Source organism: Erigeron canadensis, chromosome 9 (assembly GCF_010389155.1).
Source record: "Erigeron canadensis isolate Cc75 chromosome 9, C_canadensis_v1, whole genome shotgun sequence".
In the NCBI taxonomy this organism is placed as follows: Eukaryota; Viridiplantae; Streptophyta; class Magnoliopsida; order Asterales; family Asteraceae; genus Erigeron; species Erigeron canadensis.
The window spans coordinates 3,342,907-3,362,243 of record NC_057769.1 but is presented as its reverse complement, the minus strand read 5'-3'; the positions used below and the strand labels follow the sequence as shown (position 1 = coordinate 3,362,243).

At 36.7% G+C, this 19,337-nt stretch overlaps 3 protein-coding genes across 4 annotated transcripts; 2 read left to right on the top strand and 1 right to left on the bottom strand.

Annotated features, from left to right (window-relative positions):
• Positions 1–919: 919 nt before the first annotated feature.
• LOC122582823 lies at positions 920–3,144 on the top strand. Its single transcript, XM_043755258.1, has 6 exons — positions 920–926; positions 1,567–1,657; positions 1,738–1,976; positions 2,060–2,407; positions 2,504–2,602; positions 2,706–3,144. The coding sequence occupies exons 2-6, from the start codon at positions 1,573–1,575 to the stop codon at positions 3,063–3,065; spliced, it is 1,131 nt and encodes a 376-aa protein (XP_043611193.1). The 5' UTR covers positions 920–926; positions 1,567–1,572; the 3' UTR covers positions 3,066–3,144.
• Positions 3,145–7,668: 4,524 nt separating this feature from the next.
• Positions 7,669–11,689, top strand: LOC122581932 (serine/threonine-protein kinase PCRK1-like). The gene is made up of 4 exons (XM_043754255.1): positions 7,669–8,203; positions 9,294–9,554; positions 9,636–9,758; positions 10,506–11,689. The coding sequence occupies exons 1-4, from the start codon at positions 7,784–7,786 to the stop codon at positions 11,085–11,087; spliced, it is 1,386 nt and encodes a 461-aa protein (XP_043610190.1). The 5' UTR covers positions 7,669–7,783; the 3' UTR covers positions 11,088–11,689.
• A 215-nt stretch (positions 11,690–11,904) lies between these two features.
• Positions 11,905–16,320, bottom strand: LOC122581046 (probable serine/threonine-protein kinase PBL9). Of its 2 annotated transcripts, none has more exons than XM_043753184.1 (7): positions 15,572–16,320; positions 14,496–14,806; positions 13,706–13,841; positions 13,468–13,610; positions 13,060–13,183; positions 12,586–12,987; positions 11,905–12,193 (listed from the first exon to the last, which is right to left on the bottom strand). In XM_043753184.1, exons 1-7 carry the CDS (start codon positions 15,624–15,626, stop codon positions 12,150–12,152), a joined length of 1,215 nt encoding a protein of 404 aa, XP_043609119.1. In that variant the 5' UTR covers positions 15,627–16,320; the 3' UTR covers positions 11,905–12,149. The 2 variants fall into 2 exon arrangements, with proteins under 2 accessions (XP_043609119.1, XP_043609120.1); XM_043753185.1 differs by having other exon boundaries at positions 11,905–12,189.
• Between the last annotated feature and the right edge of the window lie 3,017 nt (positions 16,321–19,337).

Here is a 19,337-nt window from a genome sequence, read left to right as displayed (position 1 = left end):
TAAGAGTATTTAAGTTATTTAATAATTTATTCCTTATGCAAAACAAAGCAAATCAGCTCCCATTTCATAAATATGATAGACACAAAATTGTCATTTACCTATTTCTTTTTATATTCAGTCGGTATGCGACATCAAGGAAACCTCACCGTATAATAGTGAAGCCTTGCACGTACCCAAAACAATGAGATGCTGACCATGAGTCGTTACAAGTATTCGGAGGAAAAAACTCCAAGACTTGTCATCCCTAAGGATCGAACTCAAGACCTTGTGTAAAACTTGAGATGCCTCTGACCAGTTGGACTATTTACCTATTAATTTTTGAAATTATGAGTAACATTAATAAGCGAAGCGCGTAACCCGACCAGGGAGAAAAGTGTAACCCGACCACCCACTATTAGCGGCGACGTCGCCGCTAATAGTGGGTCCTAGAGTCACTTGCGTCTGTAACGTTTGACCGTATCACGTGGTGGTGGTCCCCACTATTAGCGGCGACGTCGCCGCTAATAGTGGGTCCCCCACTGGCAGATTTTCGATATAAACAATGCAATCCATTCGTTCCTCTTCTCCTCCTCTTCTCCGAAATACTTCTCCTCCTCCTTAAGAAATTTCGTCCTCCTCCATTCTTTCTGCAGGAAAATCCTTTTTACTCCATTCTTATAACTCACAAATCCGGCCATCTATCCCCTCATCATCGTTATCAACATTCCTTTTTACACTATCTACCTTTTCCGGCTTCCCGGAGTCGTTTTTCAGGCGTATTTTTAGCGGCGACATTTTTCCGGCGAAAATTTATTCTTTCTACCAGTTTTGCGGGGAACGTATTTTCCACCACTGACGTATGGGAAAACAATTTTTATAGTTTTCCGGTGACTATTATTTTTTCCGGCCAGCCAGACAGTCCGTTTTTTGCTATACATATTTTTCCGGTAAACTATTTTTCAGACGAGATAACACTCATTTACCTTTTAAATACTTGTTTTTATTTGAATATATAATAATGTTATCAAATATTTATTTCTTATAGAAATTATTAGTTATAGAATTGTTATATATTTTTGTTAGAAAATATGTTGAAAAAAAAGTTAGAAAAATATGTGTTAGAAAATATTAGTTATATAAATGTTATAGTTTAATGTTATATAAAAAATATGTTAGGAACAAGTGTTAGTAATTATATGTTAGAAAGTATTAGTTATAGAAATGTTATAGTTTTATAGTTAGGAAAGATTACTTATGTTATTATAGTTAGGAATGATATGATTTTTAGAAATTCATTAATTTTTAGGAAAACATTTGTAGTTATAATTATTGTTTATTATAGTTCAAAGTATGATTCTTAGTTAGAAAAACTTTTTAGTATAATTGTAATTGTTAATATAGTTGTTATTAGGTTAGTATTAATGTTATAAACGAATGTTTGAAAAAAAGTTGCAAAAAAGTGGTCATTTTAGGTATAATAATTTTGGAAAACAATTTTGTGTCGAAAATATGTTAATTTAGGTCGCACCTTTTTTATGACTTTTATGTTTGTTTATGTTATTTTATAAATTGAGACGGCTGATGTAGGTTAAAATGGCTGCACTTCACGGCGGAGATGGTGGCAACGACCCTCCAAACTGGGGGTGGAATCCCGAATGGGGTTGTAGGCGTACGGGTGGTAAGTATATATTAATGTACGTTGCATATAAATATATGGTACATATGTATATATATTTGTTATTTTATTTTGTTTTGCAGGTATTAGCACAGGGAGAGCTGCTGCTGCTAACAACGATCTGGAGCGCGAGTTTCAGAATTCGGGACGCCGAATCTCGCTTATGTTAAATAACGATCTCAGTAGGTGGCAGGCAATCGGGGACCACGCCAAGTGGTACAAGAGCTATTTGGGGACCTATGTCGCTACCGTCCCACATAATTACGAGTCGTGGGATCAGGTGCCCCAGCCCATCAAGGATGGACTTACTGACTGGCTTATGGTATAAAACTAATTTTTTTTACTTTTTAAATACTTTATTTAAAAAATATGGTAGATGCTAACTTTTACTTGGTACTATTGCAGAGACGGTTCTACTTAGAACCCTATCTAGGTCACCCAGAAAATCACCCGTTACGAGAGGCCGTGACCAGGATGATACGTCAGGATGCCCTGAAGATCTACAGGGATAAAAAAGCAAAATTCAAGAAGACTTGGTTCACTAACAGGGGTGGGTCCCAAAGGCTGGCAGAACTGGAGGGTCAACCTCCGTATGGGATGCCTCCACAGGCGTGGAGTTATCTACTGGGTTACTGGACCAGCGAGCCCCGAATGATTGCTGCCCAAAGAAACACGACAAACAGGCAGCAACAAAATAATTTTGTCAGTACTCACGGTCGGCAGTCATACGCTCAGCGTGAATGGCGTTACGCTGTAAGTTATACGTAATTATTTATACCCACGTATGTAAACATATATCTATACAGAGATACACATACAAATATATAACTTTGATTAATGTATATACAGGAAGATAATGACGGGCGACGTGAGGACCCGCCCGAGTTTTATTTGCGGGCCCACACGAGACGAGATGGGATGGTGCAGGACGCAGTTATGCCCATTTATGTAAGATCTTGCACAAATCCGGGAAAAAGATATTTTTTTTTTATATACAGGAAGATAATAACTAATTTTTAGTTATTATTAACTTAATTTTCATGTGCTACAGGAGCAGCTTCTTGATACCCACCAAAGACTTTCCCAAGTGCCCAATACCCCGCCTACGCAGACATATGTGGACGCTTTAGGGACACGATCGGGACATACTCGTATGGTTGGGCGTGTGGTTAGGGGAACACGTGGACTGAATGTCCCCCTCCCAGAGGATATAGAGCAACCCTTCCCAGCCCAGCAGTCACCGTCCTATAACGTCAATGATATGTTCGCCCAGGGTAGCCCTTGGACCCGGTCATCATTCAAAGACGGACCTAGCACGTCATCATCCCATGCTGGGCCTAGCACGTCACCGGCCCCCACACAGCGGTTGGGTAGTGATAGTGATAGTGATAGTGATGATGAAAGTGATTAGTTTTCCCTTTTTTTAATTGTTTGTATTCATCGTTTAACGGAAGTGTAATTTCCTTTTGTAATCTTGATTTGCGTGAAAATTTCATTTGTATTTTTTTATGTTTTTATACATTTGTTGATAAAAAAATAATTGGAATCAAATTTAGAAAAGTATTATAAAATCAATGTATGTACAACAGAAAAATATGAGAAATTAGTAGATTTAAAACATTTAACGAATTTAATCATTTATTACAATAGGAGGGCCTGGTGGTACTCTTGGCATGTTTGCGTACAACCAATTTTGATACGCATCTTCTTGATTTGCGTACGTTATTGCTAGTCGACGTGCAGGATCGGTTGCGTGAAATTCCCATTCCGGATTCTTGTAGGCCATTGGGTAGTCGCCTGCTAATTTCACTGCAACAAAATGGGTTTCGTTGTTTATCAGCGCAATACTTATCGGTTGTTTGAATAACAGCTGATCTAAGCCGTGATGCATCGGAAATACTGTTCGGGGGTCACGTAGGCTAACGCAGTTGACTATTATACCCAGCTTATTGGCCAGGAGGATATGGAACCACACTTTACTCATCCAATGATGCATGGGTCGGCTTCGTCCATAATAAGATGTTCGCAGCGCCGTCAACATTCGGTTGCCCTCTGTTTGCCCAAACATTTGTATGTACCCTTCGAGGTCAGATTCAAACTCCGCTAGCATCTGCGTACGAACCCACTCTGCACCCATCTCCTCATCTAGCCCCAAAGCTACAGCGGTAGCTCGAAATCCACAGTTACCGTCTCCTTTAACGTTTTGTGCGCCTATAACGTACGGCCTTAAGTACGATGGTATCTCACCTAGTACCCAAGCGTAATTTTTGGAAAGACTGGCGTTATACGGTTCCGCAACATACCCAACCCAACTGGCCGATGACTGTGCCTCTGACTCCAGATCCGAAACCTGCGCCTGCCTTGATTCATATATGGGTGCATTTCTAGATTGTGTAGGTGGTGGCCCGAAGATGTCATCTACTAACTTCGAATATGGTTGGTCATAGTTGAGCCAATGGTCTTGGGACGTATCGCCGAATCCATATAATTTTTGTGTCACATATGGTGTATCCCCGACCCCGTAGGATTGGGACGGGTCCCCCCACGTATATATATCATCAAGACCTGGATATGGGTGCAGGTTTCCGAAAATGTCAGGATTATCTTTGACCCATTCTGATTCAGGGTGGGATTGATCGTCGAACAATTTTCGGTTATCGGGATAACGACAGGACTGGGACGGCTCGTACGTACTGTGTCTGGCGGGCTGCGCAGGTGGTGGTTTGTTCAAATCTGGCACCTTGTATTCCCTCGGTCGACTGGACTTGGATTTTCGTAGCCCAGGTGGGTTGGTGTTGAGATCCGGCACCTAGACCATTAGTAAGAATCAGTTTCCTTAACTGAGGTAGTTATATATACTATAAATTTTGAATAATACAAATATTTTTTAGATGTATTATGTATACCTTTGGCGGCTTTTGTTTCGAGCCGACTGGTCTTCCGCGTGTGGTCTTTTGAACAAGAGGATCTTTCACTTGTGTCTTACCAGGCTTAAACATGTCTTTAATTTTTGACAACCAATGTTTCTTTTGAGCCTTGGGTTGCTGATCCAAGAAATTCGTAATACCATCAACAACTTTATGAACATCGTCTTCTTCGTCTTCGTCTTCTACGCATGTCCACGGTGTTAAGTCAAGCTTTTGCCAAAACGGGTCTATGACATGAGGCTGTATTCGAGTCCCTGCATTTTTTTTATATAAATAAGTGTATGAAATTATGTCCTTTTGATGAAAAAATACAATTAATAAATCGTACTAACCGCGCTGCATGTACTCGGCAATCTTGCAGGCACATGGTAGCCCGCAACTGGACTGAACCTTGCACCCACATTTGTTAACCTGTCTTTTAAGGACTTTGTCTAAGCGTACAATTTCATCAGCCATGATGTCCAAAGCTTTAAGTGAAACCTTTCCCAACAGGTCCTTCATACAGTTGTAATTATGTTTCCCCTTCCGGTCCCGTAGCTATACCCCAGTTGGCCCCTTATTTCTGCTTCTTGACTGATCAAGACAGAATCAACACATTGGAGGATTCTAGTAAATGTGCATTTCCCCCTCAATTCTTCCTTCAGTAGATGGTGCTCGGCCTCCACTCTGTTTGTGGTGTGGTTTTGGTAGTTGAGGTGTTCATCGACCCAACAGGACACAAACTGCTCTCGGTATGGGGACAACCAATTATCGGTCAGGTACTTGTAGACGCCTGGAAAACCCGCAAGTTTTTCCTTTAACTCCTTCTCATTTGACTTAAACTCATCAAAAGTCCGAGACTGATATACTTTTTTCCACCAAACGTTAAGCCTGTCAATGTTAACATCTTTCTTCATACGCAATGCCGGTTCGCAGTGCTTGATTATGTTTTGCCATATATGGTACCTACACAGTAGATGTTTCGAATCCGGCATAACAACCTTCAAAGCTCTCATCAGGGCCAGCTCCCTGTCAGTAAGAACGACACGAACGGCAAAGCTATCATCAAGGGTGGACCGAAGACATCGTAAAACCCATTGATAATTTGCCTCCCGCTCGTTTACGATAAACGCATACGCTAAACTGAAGGTCTTCCCCGTTGAAGTCACGCCGACGATCTCAACTAGCGGCATGTTGTAGATGTTAGTTTTGTAAGTGGAGTCTATTTCAATAACCCAGGGAAATGCGCGCCATAGGGTCATTGATGTTGGATGAATGAAAAATAGGTTCTCCAAGCGTTCATTTTTGTTATTTGTGGTGAACTGGTAAAAGTACCTTTTCTCTTGCAACAATGAAAACATAACCTGCGATTAATGACCAAGATAGAGTAAATAAGTCAATTCCAACTACGTAGTACAATAAAATATTTAATGTTTGTACCTGCATTGGAGTGCGCCCTGCTTGCCCCGACCTTCTTCTCGCTTTTAGGAAGTTCGTAATGTCTCCTTTGCGAGTCAAGTTTCCTGGAAATTCAAGTTTGAGGTTTACCAGGATCTGATGTGGGTACAAACCGCGATCCGATTGGGTTCCCACAAATTCCTTTTCTTCATCCGTCATCCGTCTGGCGTATGCATTCCCTTGCAGATTAGTAGTTGGATCATGATTGTGTCTCCAATCCTGGACACTTAACCTCCAACCACCATCACGCCCAGAGCGGCCTATTAAAGTGAAAGGACAACCTATCTTACTTGACCGTTTAGGTGGACCAATTAACCTTGCATCGCGCGCTCCACCGTGGTGACATATAAGTGTCACTTTATTGACCACCTCTTTTGAGTTTTTGTTCGTCCGCCGTATAACTAGAACATAACCCAAATCCATTGCTATTCTTTGAGCCCACTCCGTTAATTCTTCAAAGGAACCGAACACCTCATCAGTTTCAAAGTCCCCAGGTTCGCATTCATATTCACCGTCTGCAACAGGTTGCTCAAACACATTATCCGGCACTTCAATACGTACGTTTTCTGGGTCTGCCCAAATATCCTCTAAACTATCCATCTGAAACAATTCAAATCAACATCAACCTCATTAACTATTAATGATGTCCATAATATATATATATATATATATATATATGTATATATATTTACACATACATATAATATCTATATCTATATTCATAATACATATATATATATATAAACAATAAGCTTGAAAAGGAAAAGATACACAAAACCAGCAACTACAAATATGTAATGAAAACGATGATTCCTATATATGTATATATATATATATTTACACATACGTATAATATCTATATCTATATTCATAATACATATATATATATATAAACAATAAGATTGAAAAGGAAAAGATACACAATAACAACAACTACAAATATGTAATGAAAATGATGATTCCTATGTATCCAAATTTTTTCCGAAATAGACAAAGATTCAGTATGAAAACCATGACTTATTATTACATGAATATTGGTTGTCAAGTATAAGTATACGATAGATAATTAGACATTCCATATATATATAGTCTCAAATTGTTGCAACGATAATTCCTATGCACTATCTGTTGATCTTATTGAAACAAGTGTTTATATTATTGAAACAAGTGTTTATATTATTGAAACAAATGTTCATTTTACTGAAACAAATACAAAAAACCATTCCCGATACTTAAATTCCCGATGTACACATACCGACCAGCTTACGTGACCGTCGACGTGGCAGTGCCACGTCATCACCATTAGCGGCGACGTCGCCGCAAATGGTGATGACGTGGCACTGCCACGTCGACGGTCACGTTAGTCTGCAAGCTGGTCTGTATGTGTCGGGGGTCCCACTATTAGCGACGACGTCGCCGCTAATACCCTGGTGGGGTTGACCGTTGACCTGGTGGTGTTACCCAATGCCAGTTGGGTAAAACCACATACACAATAAATACACCAAACAAGTTAATCTAAATAATTAATGAGCAGCCATCTTTTCTTGACTTGTGAATAAAAACAACTAAAAAAGATCCCCATCAAAAAAAGTACTCGTATAAAACAAACAAATAAACAAATTCAACAATCGAACATTCCGCTAAATTAAGTTTGAAGTTGAACCAGTCTTCATTCTCTCTCTCCCTGTCAAGTATAAACAAATTTTAGGACGACCAAAAAAACAAACTCATAATCTACCATTTCATAATATTCCGGCAAACAAAAATGAAATGTTTTCATTTCAGTTTAATAGGCCATGACAAAAAACACCACCACCACAACATTAACCATGAAAACAGCAACATGTTGTCACGTTCATCAACAAAAGCATCATCATGGGCCCGTTCTTTTTCAACAAGTTTTGACAAAAGTCGCAGGTCCGATCTTATTAACGATGATCATGATAGTAATACTACTTCCAAAGAATTTGGTGATTCTCATTTTAATAATGGTTTTTCTGAAATAATGATGTGTCGTGGAAATGAGTTGAGAGTATTTACGTTTAGTGAGTTGAAAAATGCGACAAAAGGTTTTAGTAGGTCGCTTGTGATTGGTGAAGGTGGTTTTGGTTGTGTTTATAGAGGTCTTCTTGATGATGGCTCTTTGGATGTTGCTGTTAAACAGTTGAGTCGTAATGGATTCCAGGCATGTTTTTTCGATTCTTTTTTTTTTTTTTTCCCCATTTAACCTTTAATTTGTTTCGGTTTAATTTCGTTTTGTTAATTATATTCGATAATGTTCGTGTATATATGATATAGTTTTGTATTCCTTGATGCTTATTCTGATTGTTCACCAACATAAGAAAATATCTTCTTATTGGCTAATACTTTATTTGGGAAGCCAATGGCGCTGGTCGCTCAATTGTAAGGTCTTTGACCTTGTGGTTTCCCATGTCGAACCCCACTTTTCACATTTGTAGGGTGGATTAAAAATAGAATTTTCCAAAGTTATGGATTTCGTTCTAACTTCTAAGCATTCGTGTATTTTAAAAGTAGGGGTTGGGAAGGAAAGTGAAGTAGGCTTGAACTTGTATCCAGAAAGATTTTACAATTTACAAGTCTATTAGCATATTGAGTCTTCATGTGGTTAGTAGTCATAAAGGGGCCCTAATACATAGATAATGTAGTGGTTGAACCAAACAATTATGGTAATATTTTTTTAAAGGAAGCTTGAAATGTCTACTAATTTGGAAGATAGATGAAAGAGTCTTTTAGCCCTTTTATGAGTAAAAAGTTTGTTGTGCATTGCAACAAAGTTAGTGCTGAATCACAGAATAATTGAGCATTTGCTCAAATAGGAACACAAAAAGTAACAATATTTGATTTTTGGACGTCTTTCTGAAAGTAGTTCTTATATTTAGGTAAAGAGATATGACTAATTACATCTCATCTTTACATAGTCAGCAAATGGGACCGAGTGTCATTGTTGTTTCATTTTGTCACCAAACATCTAGTTAGAGTTTGATTTTTCATAACCTAGATTCAATATGCATAAAATTTTGATGACAGAGACAATTTTAACTCATTAAACCATTTAAGATATTATGAATGTTGTTCAATCAACATTTGTAACCCCATCAAGATTTCTTAAATATACTGAGGTTCATATAAATTTTGTGATGGGTAATGTTGATGTGGGGATACTTTATGACTTTTATGCAAAAGATTGCTGGACCATTTAATATACTTTTGTTATCTTACGGATTTTATTTGAAATTACATGTTCTAGTATTCAGGGGCATAAGGAGTGGATTAATGAAGTCAACTTTTTAGGGGTAGTCAACCATCCAAATCTTGTAAAGCTAGTGGGATATTGTGCAGAAGATGATGAAAGAGGGATCCAACGGCTATTAGTGTACGAGCTTATGCGAAATAAAAGTTTGGAAGATCATCTATTGGGTCGCGTTGACTCTACTCTTTCGTGGATCACACGTTTACAAATTGCTCAAGGTGCAGCTCGTGGTTTGGCTTATTTACACGAAGAAATGGATTTTCAGGTACTTTTTACTTGGTGCACTTAAAGATCAACAGTGCCTGCTATCATTGTGGAAAGATTAAATTTACTGGTATTTATGCAGCTAATCTTTCGTGATTTTAAAACTTCGAATATTCTTCTGGATGAAGACTTTAACCCAAAGCTCTCAGATTTTGGACTAGCTAGACAGGGTCCGGCAGCTGGACTTGGCCATGTTTCTACAGCTGTATGTTCCTCACTTTCCAAACTTGTGAACATAAAAACACTAGTTTTTTGGGGCTTCATATATATAACGGATTTCCTTTCGGATCTTGGAGTCTGGGTTCATATAAAAAGCTGAACCCAAGGAGGTCGCAATTCAGTCCATTTATTTATGAAATCGGTAGATTTGGGTTACGTTATATATTTAAAGGTCTAAGGGCTTAAGAAAGTTACCTGAGAACAAATGGGTCGAAAGTCACCCAAAGTATACCTATATTTCTAAACAATTAGAACTTTATTAATCTCAAAGTATACCTGTACCTAAATTTTTTAATCTGGAACCTTAGTTATTCATTAAAACTTTTTGGAAAGTTTTCAGGGGTTTTCGGGCCAACTGACCTGACCCGCTTCAACCCTTACTATAATCACCTATATTTCTAAACAATTAGAACTTTATTAATATCAAAGGAGTCATATAGAGATAGTCAAAATCAAATAGGCTAAATTATACCAGACGCCGATAAAAAATTCTTGTACATGTTTTGGAAAATTATCTGACCCATTTACCTGCCCATTTTGCAACCTCAAAATCTGTCATCATTCAGAATTCAGTATCTATGGTTTTGTACTTTTGTGTAATCTTAGAGAAACGCTGGGTATGGGAAGACAACCCGTTCCAATTTTATTTACTAAAAGCTTTAGTTTCTCAGAAATGTTGGGTAATTCCCTGCGACTAACAAGACATGTGCTGCTTGTTTTTAATATATTAAAGGTGGTTGGGACGATAGGTTATGCAGCTCCAGAGTATCTTCACACTGGTAGACTAACTTCAAAAAGTGATGTATGGAGTTTCGGGGTGGTCCTCTATGAGCTTATGACAGGAAGGCGAGCAGTGGAACGAAATTTGCCAAGACATGAACAAAAACTCTTAGAATGGGTGAAACCTTACATTTCAGATTCAAAAAAATTCCATCTTTTAATGGACCCACGTCTCGAAGGAGACTACTCCCTCGAATCAGCCCAAAGACTCTCTTCTTTAGCCAGCAAATGTCTTACAAAGAACCCAAAATCCCGACCCAAAATGAGTGAAGTGGTCGAGATGCTTGGGCATATCATCGAGGATTTGTCTCCAACAAAGGGTGAAACCAAAATAGAGACTGAAACTGAACCTGAATCCCAGTTTGTTACAGAAGAAAACGAAGAACCTAAACAGGAAATTATTCCAAGAAAACAAGAGGCAAATAGCATAAATTACATGAAGAAAGTTTTCGATTTTAAAGAGTTGAGAAATAGATCAATTGGGAGACTAGATTGGAGGCATTGGCCAGCAGGAATGGTTAAACATACCGCATGATGCTGAAGCGCGTTCTATGTTCAACGTTGAATCTACTGAAGATTTTGTACATATGAAGGTAACTTGCTAAACACAAAATCTTGGAGTGCTTTCAAGTCAAAATGAAAAAATTCACAACATTTGATTTGCCAACCAGAGTGCTTGTTTTGCTATTTTAGCCTTTTAGGTGAGTATATGCGTTTTGAAATAGTTTGGGTTATGATGTATAGAGAAACTTGTGCTAGTGAATTAGAATTCATATATTAAGTTATTGTTTAACTATTATGTTATAGTTGGCATCAGGCAACTAGAATATTCTATGTGTTTAAGGCGGCCTAGTGGTTAGACGTCTTGTTCCTCATATGAGGTCTCATGTTGGAAACCTCCCTGACTGGTTTAAGGTGGACATGGTTTGGAAACCTCTATGTGTTTAAGGCGGACATGGTTTGGAAACGGTACAAAGTCAAAAAGAATTTTCATTCCTAGATAACCTGAACGGGGAAACCTTCATCCGTGTACCTTTTTTTGTGGTTTTCTCCTCTAACTCAAAAGTGTGCCGATATTTTAATGTTGATCTGTTTGTATAATTTTGTAATATATAATATGTACATATTAGTTAGGCACCTTATAAACCAAATATATTTTATGTTAGAAGCATAAATTGTGATCATTTATAATAGTTGGTATGACCTAAAATTGAGGCCCTAGATATCAAATCCACCCAACAAAGTGGGTGGGAACTCGAAAGGGTGAAGCTGTTATGCCCCAAAAATGTATTCTTGTCGATACCTTTTCAATACAAATCATGGGATCTTAACTTTATATGTGTTCAAAGTTATGGCTATTTAAAGTTAGAGCTTTTTTATTTATTTTTTTCTCCACACCTTCAATATCCATGTACAACATATATAAACTCAGATATGCATTTACTGAAATGCACTGTTGCAATACTCACCGAGTCGAGCCGAGTACTCCATGAGTACTTGTTACAAGGTAGGGCGCCGAGTTGACCCAAGTACTCCCCCGACTTGGCGTTTTTGACCCACCGAGTACTCACCGCATAGACCCGAGTACTTCCAACTCCTAGTCGTTCGACCTAGGAGCGCCTAGCGACTTCCGCAACCTTGCTAAAATGTATTTAAGATATTATTTCATTAATACCAAATATACGTTGATTAAACATATTAACATACAAGATGCCGAAGTAAAGGTGACACTGTCAAATGAACAAATAGAACATATAAACAAATCTTGGCAAATATGAGCCAAAAATTGCAATATTTTAGCACTCAAATGCCAAAAAAATAAGAGTAAGACAAATTTTTGGGATGATTTTGGTAATATAATAGGCTTTTAGGAACAAATTCAAATACAAATTGGGTTAACCTATGTTCTGTTGTCAAACTTGGTTAGCCCTAAATAATCATTTGCCCAATTGGTCTTTTTTTTTTCTGCTTCTTTCTTTTCTTTATTTCACATTTTCACTTGCTACAAAGAGAAGGTTGAGCCTCGGGATTACCTGCAGCCTCCCTGCCAGCGGCTGCATCACGCTCACTAGAGCTTAGCTTCCTTGTCCGGGTTCCTTGAATCGAGTGTCTTCTGGGTCTGGCTCCCTTCGGATCCTGAAGCTGCTCGAGTTCTTTGACCACTTCTGCCATGCTGGGCCTTAACCTTGGGTCAACCGATAAACATCGCAATGATATATTTGCAACTGCATGAGCTACTTCTAGTGTGTACTGGCCTTCGAGGCGGTTGTCTAGAACCCGAAATATTTTACGTTTGTGGGCCAGATAGGGCTTGGCCCACTCAACTAAACTGTGTTTGCCAGATGGTCTGTTTTTGTCTACTACTCTTTGGCCTGATAGCATTTCAAGGAGAACCACCCCAAAACTATAGACATCACTCTTAGATGTCAAATGACCTAAAACGACCGAAAAGGGAAAATTAGTCATAAAGAAACAATCGGACATTTGAAATGAACTTATTTGCATACCTGTCGCTAGATACTCCGGAGCTGCGTAACCATAGGTCCCCATAATCCTTGTTGAAACATGGCTCTTATCACCGATTGGTCCATCCTTCGCTAGCCCAAAATCTGATAGCTTCGCATTGTAGTTCTATGCAAGGAACAACATGTCATTTTCTCTAGCTACACAAGATTTAGGGGATGTTTGAATATGCATTTACACTAACATTTAGCCATTTAGGGTCAGAGATAGTCAAATCCAGAAATACAAGTAAGGTGTTGACTACTTGACTGTTTGTAAACTGATTATTAAGATAAATGTAAATCACCTAATTATCACAAAACTGAATCCGTTGATTATATGATATTTAATCTGCTTCTGACAGTGGCAATAATCATGTTGAGAATGCAAAAGGGCTAAGAAGCATAATGTACCGAATCTAGCAACACATTAGATGTCTTGAAATCACGGTAAATCACTTTAGTTTTAGCACTGTGAAGAAAAGCAAGCCCTTTAGCAGCTCCAAGAGCAGCCTTCAAACGAAGACTCCATGATAACGGTTGAAAATATGATCCTCCTATTGATCAATCGTACAAGAAAATGTGATGATTCTTTTCAATTTTTTGTTTTCATAGATATATCCAGAAATGTAGAAAATAAAAACGAACTTACTCCTAAATAAGTGATTTTCCAAGCTTCCACGAGGCATGAATTCATAGACTAAGAGCCGTTGTTCGTCCTCTAAGCAATACCCGATCAGTTGAACAAGATTAGGATGTGAAAATTGACCAAGATAATTCACTTCTGCCTACACAAACCGTTTCCATAACAAATAAGCTGAAGAAGCAAGAAATCTTGAATTAATAATAGCTACTCATACCCTTGAGCTTTAGGTCATGTGGTATGTGAGATGGCCCATCAACCTATATAGGTTATGCATTTAAGTTCCATGGTAGACACTTTGTAAATATATGTGGACTACATGTAAATATATTTAGTTGCCTTTCTAAAGATTAACAAAAAATAAGAAAATAACTACTCATAACTTTTACAATTTGTATTTATTCATTCTAATTGCGCACAAAATCATAGTTTTACAAAAATAGCTGGGGTTGGGGACTGTCTCGTTAGACCAAGAGGACATGCCAGGTGGGAGTCCGGCCAATAGGTTTAAATCTGTTTTTATAAATTTTGATTAATAGAATCTTCAGGACGTGCCGCTCACCTTCCATATAAATTGCTGAAGCGGGTCAAACGGGTTGAACGCTGTTAAAGTGCACTTAACTTAATGTGCACAAAAATGTGTTAAAAGTTGTCTAAAGTTCATTTATTAAAGTAAGATATAATAATTTTAACAAAAACCTTCTTGTAACTAATTTTGAAGTTCGGATAAATGTGTACTAAAAAAGTGTTGGCAGACCCAACCCATCACGACCCACAAATTTGAAATGATGAATCTCACCAGCCACTCCCTATGACCTTGAAAACTTTCTTGATTAAGCTTTTTGACAGCAATAACAAGGCCTGTTCCTGGCTTGGCAGCAGTAAAAGATTGTTCATCAATCCAACCCTTAAAAACCGACCCAAAACCACCTTCTCCCAGCACGCTATCTGGTCGAAAGTTTCTTGTGGCCATCTTGAGATCAGAAAAGCTAAAGCTTTTCAAATTTGCTGATTGCAAAATCTCGCCTTCAGTTCGGGGAGTTGGTGGCACAGATGAGACCTTACTACTACCTGAAGTGCTATGCTCATTGACATTATCTGAATCTACCCCTGAAAATCATTCACAGAAACTTTAAATCAAATTTGCATACCAAAATGTTTGAAACAAAATATCAAGGGCTTCTATCCTAGCGGTATTGAGTTGGTCCAGCAACCAATAGTTCGTGGGTTCAAGTCTCGTAGGTTTCAGAAAATGTTTGAAACCATGGGATGTATAAATCAAATCTGAAGTTTAGCATTAGCAGAACTACTTGTGAACTTATAATTACCACAACAACCCAATTCCGCCATAACAGGTATGAGGGAGATGAGACGTAGAAGGCTATACCTTTACCTGAGGTTATAAAGACTGTTTTCTAAAGGATATCTGGTGAGAGCGTAGGATTAAATAATAGCAATTCTAGTTATGATTCTAAGAAGGCAAATTTGAATAGATAACTAATCATTAACAAGCATGCATTTATATAAACTTATTCCGCATTTACTTTCATATATTGATATATGGGTTGCACTAATTTAAATTTGCTTCTTGAATAATCACTTTAAATACTCACATCCAAAAACCCTTCAACCGAAGAATTCATCTATTTTCTCATCATCCACACACATAACTGAGTTAAAGAAATATACTTTCGAGATCTTTTAAAAGCTTTTAGGCCTAATATTTGGGAAAAAGAAAACCTCCAAAACTACAGGCACAGTATACAAGTAACTAAAACCCACCTCAGATACAGTAACATATAAAATAAGATCAATAACATAAGGAATCAAATACCACAGATATCTTCCAAAAGTAAAAACAAATGCATATAGTACCTGAACGAAATGGGCTCTTATTATTGAAAAGTTGAGCACTATAACAAGCACCCATTGAAACTTTTAGTTCTTGGCAGTTCTCACTTTTCAAGATTCTTACAAAAGCAAAACAAGTTTCACTGGAGCTTCATAGCTAACAAGAACATCAAAAACAGATCTGGGCCTAAACTCTTGAAATCAAAGATTGTAGCTTCTTTACAAATTACACTAAAACAATACAAACCCAGAAATAATTTGTCATAATTTGGTTGAGAAAGACTTGAAGTTTGAATCTTTTTTACAAAATACACTAAAACAAAGTCAAATAACAAAAAGCCAGAAGTTTTTTGTACTAATTTTTATGAAAAAGCCTTATAGTTTGTCTCTATTTTACAAAATACACTAACACAAAGTCAAGTAACACAATCCCAGAAATTTTTTTGTCCAATAAGTTTGCATGAAAAAACCTTAAAGTTTGTGTCTTTTTTGCAAAATACACTATAACAAAGTCAAATAACACAGGCCCGGAAATTTATCTGTCATAATTTGCATGAAAATTGCTTAAAGTTAGTGTCTTTGTGAGCAGAGAGAAAAGGGTGTTAATGAAAGGAGTGGTGGATGAAGGTTGGGGAGGGAGGAAGATGGGCTACATTAATGGTGGGAATGGTCCCTTTAGAAAGCTTCCAAGTGTTTATGTTTTTGTTGTTTATAAAGAAAATGGGAAGGATAAAAAGCTTCCAAGGTACTGCCCATCATCACATTGATGTGATAGAGATGGTTTTCTTGCAATAACCAATTTGATCAAACAAGCAAATTTTATAGATCCATGCAATATTTAGCATTTAAATTTTGATTGAAATGTTGAAAGTGATTGTTGAGACTTGTGAGTAGAAAAGATAATTACTACTAAAGGCAATGCATAGTATATCCATCAAAATTTTACCAATTTTTATATATATTTTCTAACGGAAATCTATTTTATTTTTACTCCTAAACTATATGAAAGATGCAACTTAAGACTTTCAAAACCTCGGAAACAAAGATTTTTTTTAGAATTTATATGTATTTTCAATATATTACATCAAAATTTTTTTACAAAATGTATATTTAAATATGTTTAACATTAAACATGAATTGTACATTAATTAAGTGTCAATATGTTTATGCTGCTTAAATAGTCATGAACTTAACTATTTTACTCCTATAATCTATTCATATATTATCTTAGAAAAGGTGATTCATACATCACTTTTTTTAAAATCATATATCACTATAAATGTTTTAAGTTACGAGTATAAGTACTCGCGCGTTGCGGCGGTGAAATGGTGGGGATGATAAGTCATAAAGTGTGATAGGTCATAATGTGTGATATGTCATAGAGTGTGATAGCCAAATGCCTTAAACGTACGAGTTCCGCTCTTGGATTTAAAAATTCGTTGAAAGTATATCGAATGACATCTTTAATGACAAAGTATGAAATTTTAAGAACACCCATATAATTTTTATAATTTATCGATGTACGGTTTATATGAGATAAAATGTTTTGAATGAGTTGGAGAAATAAATGATTTATGGAGGAGGGGAAAACAAAATGATTCGTTGAGATTTAAGAAGAGGGAAATGATATTATAGTTATTTTAAGTAAATATAGAATTGATAGAGGGACATTTTTGGAAAGTAAATATTGAAACTTAAAATTTAGAAAGGAAAAATTTGTTTTATAATATAGTATAAATTTTACAAGAAATGTCCCTAAAGGATTTCGAAGAAGGGCTGGCCGATCAGGAGCATAGAAGAACAACTACTATCAACATTATAACCTAAAACTCATTTTCAACCTTATAAACATAAAATGATTGTTACCCTTAACTATATTAAAGTGTAAAGGAAACAAATGGTAGGGTGACTATGATAATAATCTGATAATGACGTTTTGATGGTGGATCTCATGGTCATAGTCAAAGTCAAAGTAATGTCGACTAAAAAAAAGGGTTCACGGATAAGATTTTAAATGATTGTAAAAACACATCTTGTTTTAGATGATAAAGTAATTAACGCGTCTGGTTAAATAATTTTGAAATCATTTTAACAATACGATGATGATAACGTAAAACAAAATTGACAAATTAAGATAATAATGAATTAATCAACGTTTTACATGAAATAACGGAGGATTGTATCTTTTGCTAGCGGGAATTAATTGTTATGGATAACTATCCGCACAATGCTCGTGACGGTGGTGAAGACGATTATTGGTGGTGGATGCGACCAGTGGCGGTACCGGGGGGGGGGGGGGTGTAAATGAGACAAATGTCCCCCACAAAATTTAGATTTTATCATATATTTTTAAATTTTTCACCGATTTTCAAAAATTTTTCATAAGTTTTTAACCATTTGACCCCTTTAATATTTATTTTTCATGAATTTTTTAATTTTACCTGCTTTGAAAAAAAATTTTATACCATCTCTAGATACCACGTCGTGTGATGTAGATAATTGATATAAAGATAATTGATTAAAAAGGTTAATGGAGATATCTTAAGCATGAAAGCCCGAACTCTTAAGTGGGTTGATAGCTAATTCTAATACACAACATCACAAAACCAAACAATCTTAATGGGTGAATGCTGCCTAAACAGAAGATAGACATAGCATATTAACTAAGCTTAGCAACTTATACATAAGCTTATCAGGACTGATCAATCCCGCTGAACAAAAGAATTTCATATGTTGGTTTAAATTGCATGCTCATCCACAATTGATGTTTGTTTTTTTTGTGGCCGAAGTTGTGTATAGTTTCTTTTAATGAAACATAAAGAAAAAGCTTTTAAATTAAGTCAAGAAAATGACCACAATAACCCCTAAATTTGCAAGTGGTCCAACCTAGGTACCATTCGTCTTAATTTTTTCCAAATTATCAATTGCAAGAGATAACACTTGTATTTTTGGTTGATGGCACAATGGCCAACAATGGTATTAGATAATTGTACAACTTCAAGTACAAACCACACCCGTCAATTTCAACCCCTTTGACGTCCATTTTTCATCTTCCCGCTTTTAGACGTTAGTCCAAAAGTTTTTGTCATGACATGGTTTTTTTTTTAAGGCAAAATCATACTATTACCATTTATATATATCATTTTCTTTAATGAAAAGTATGCAAATAAGCAATATATGACAAAAAGTGAGTATTTATTTTACAACTTACATTCCCTGCCACTACTACGTAGTAGTAATGTATACATTACTACCTATACACGATAAATTTGCATTCCATTCAATACACTAATTACATTAATAAAAAATTTACATCCCTTGTTCGGGCCACCAGCCGACACCACGCATCCCTTATCCATGAATCATGATGAACTTATGTGTAAATGACTACTAAATATGTTGGCGACCCGAATGAACATTTGAGGATTTTAAACTAGTATTTCACTTTATCTATATTTCATTTATTATGACATTGGATTATCATAGGGTCTACAAATAAGGAGGAGAGGAGTGGTCACGCGTGCCCAGCCCGTTGAATGAACACCGCCGTCATCAACGCGGCATGACTGTGGGCGGGATTAAAGCCAGCCCGTTGGGGGAGCGTGCAAATTGACCGTTTGAGGCTTAAAAAAAAAAAAATAAATTTTTTACCCCCTAAAAGTAAACTAGCCTTTAGTTGCTTAAAAAAAAAACCCCTTAACTTTATCTATAAATACCTTCTACATATTTTATTTCATACAACCATTTTCATATATCATTTCATATACATCATCCATGGATCCAAGGGGGA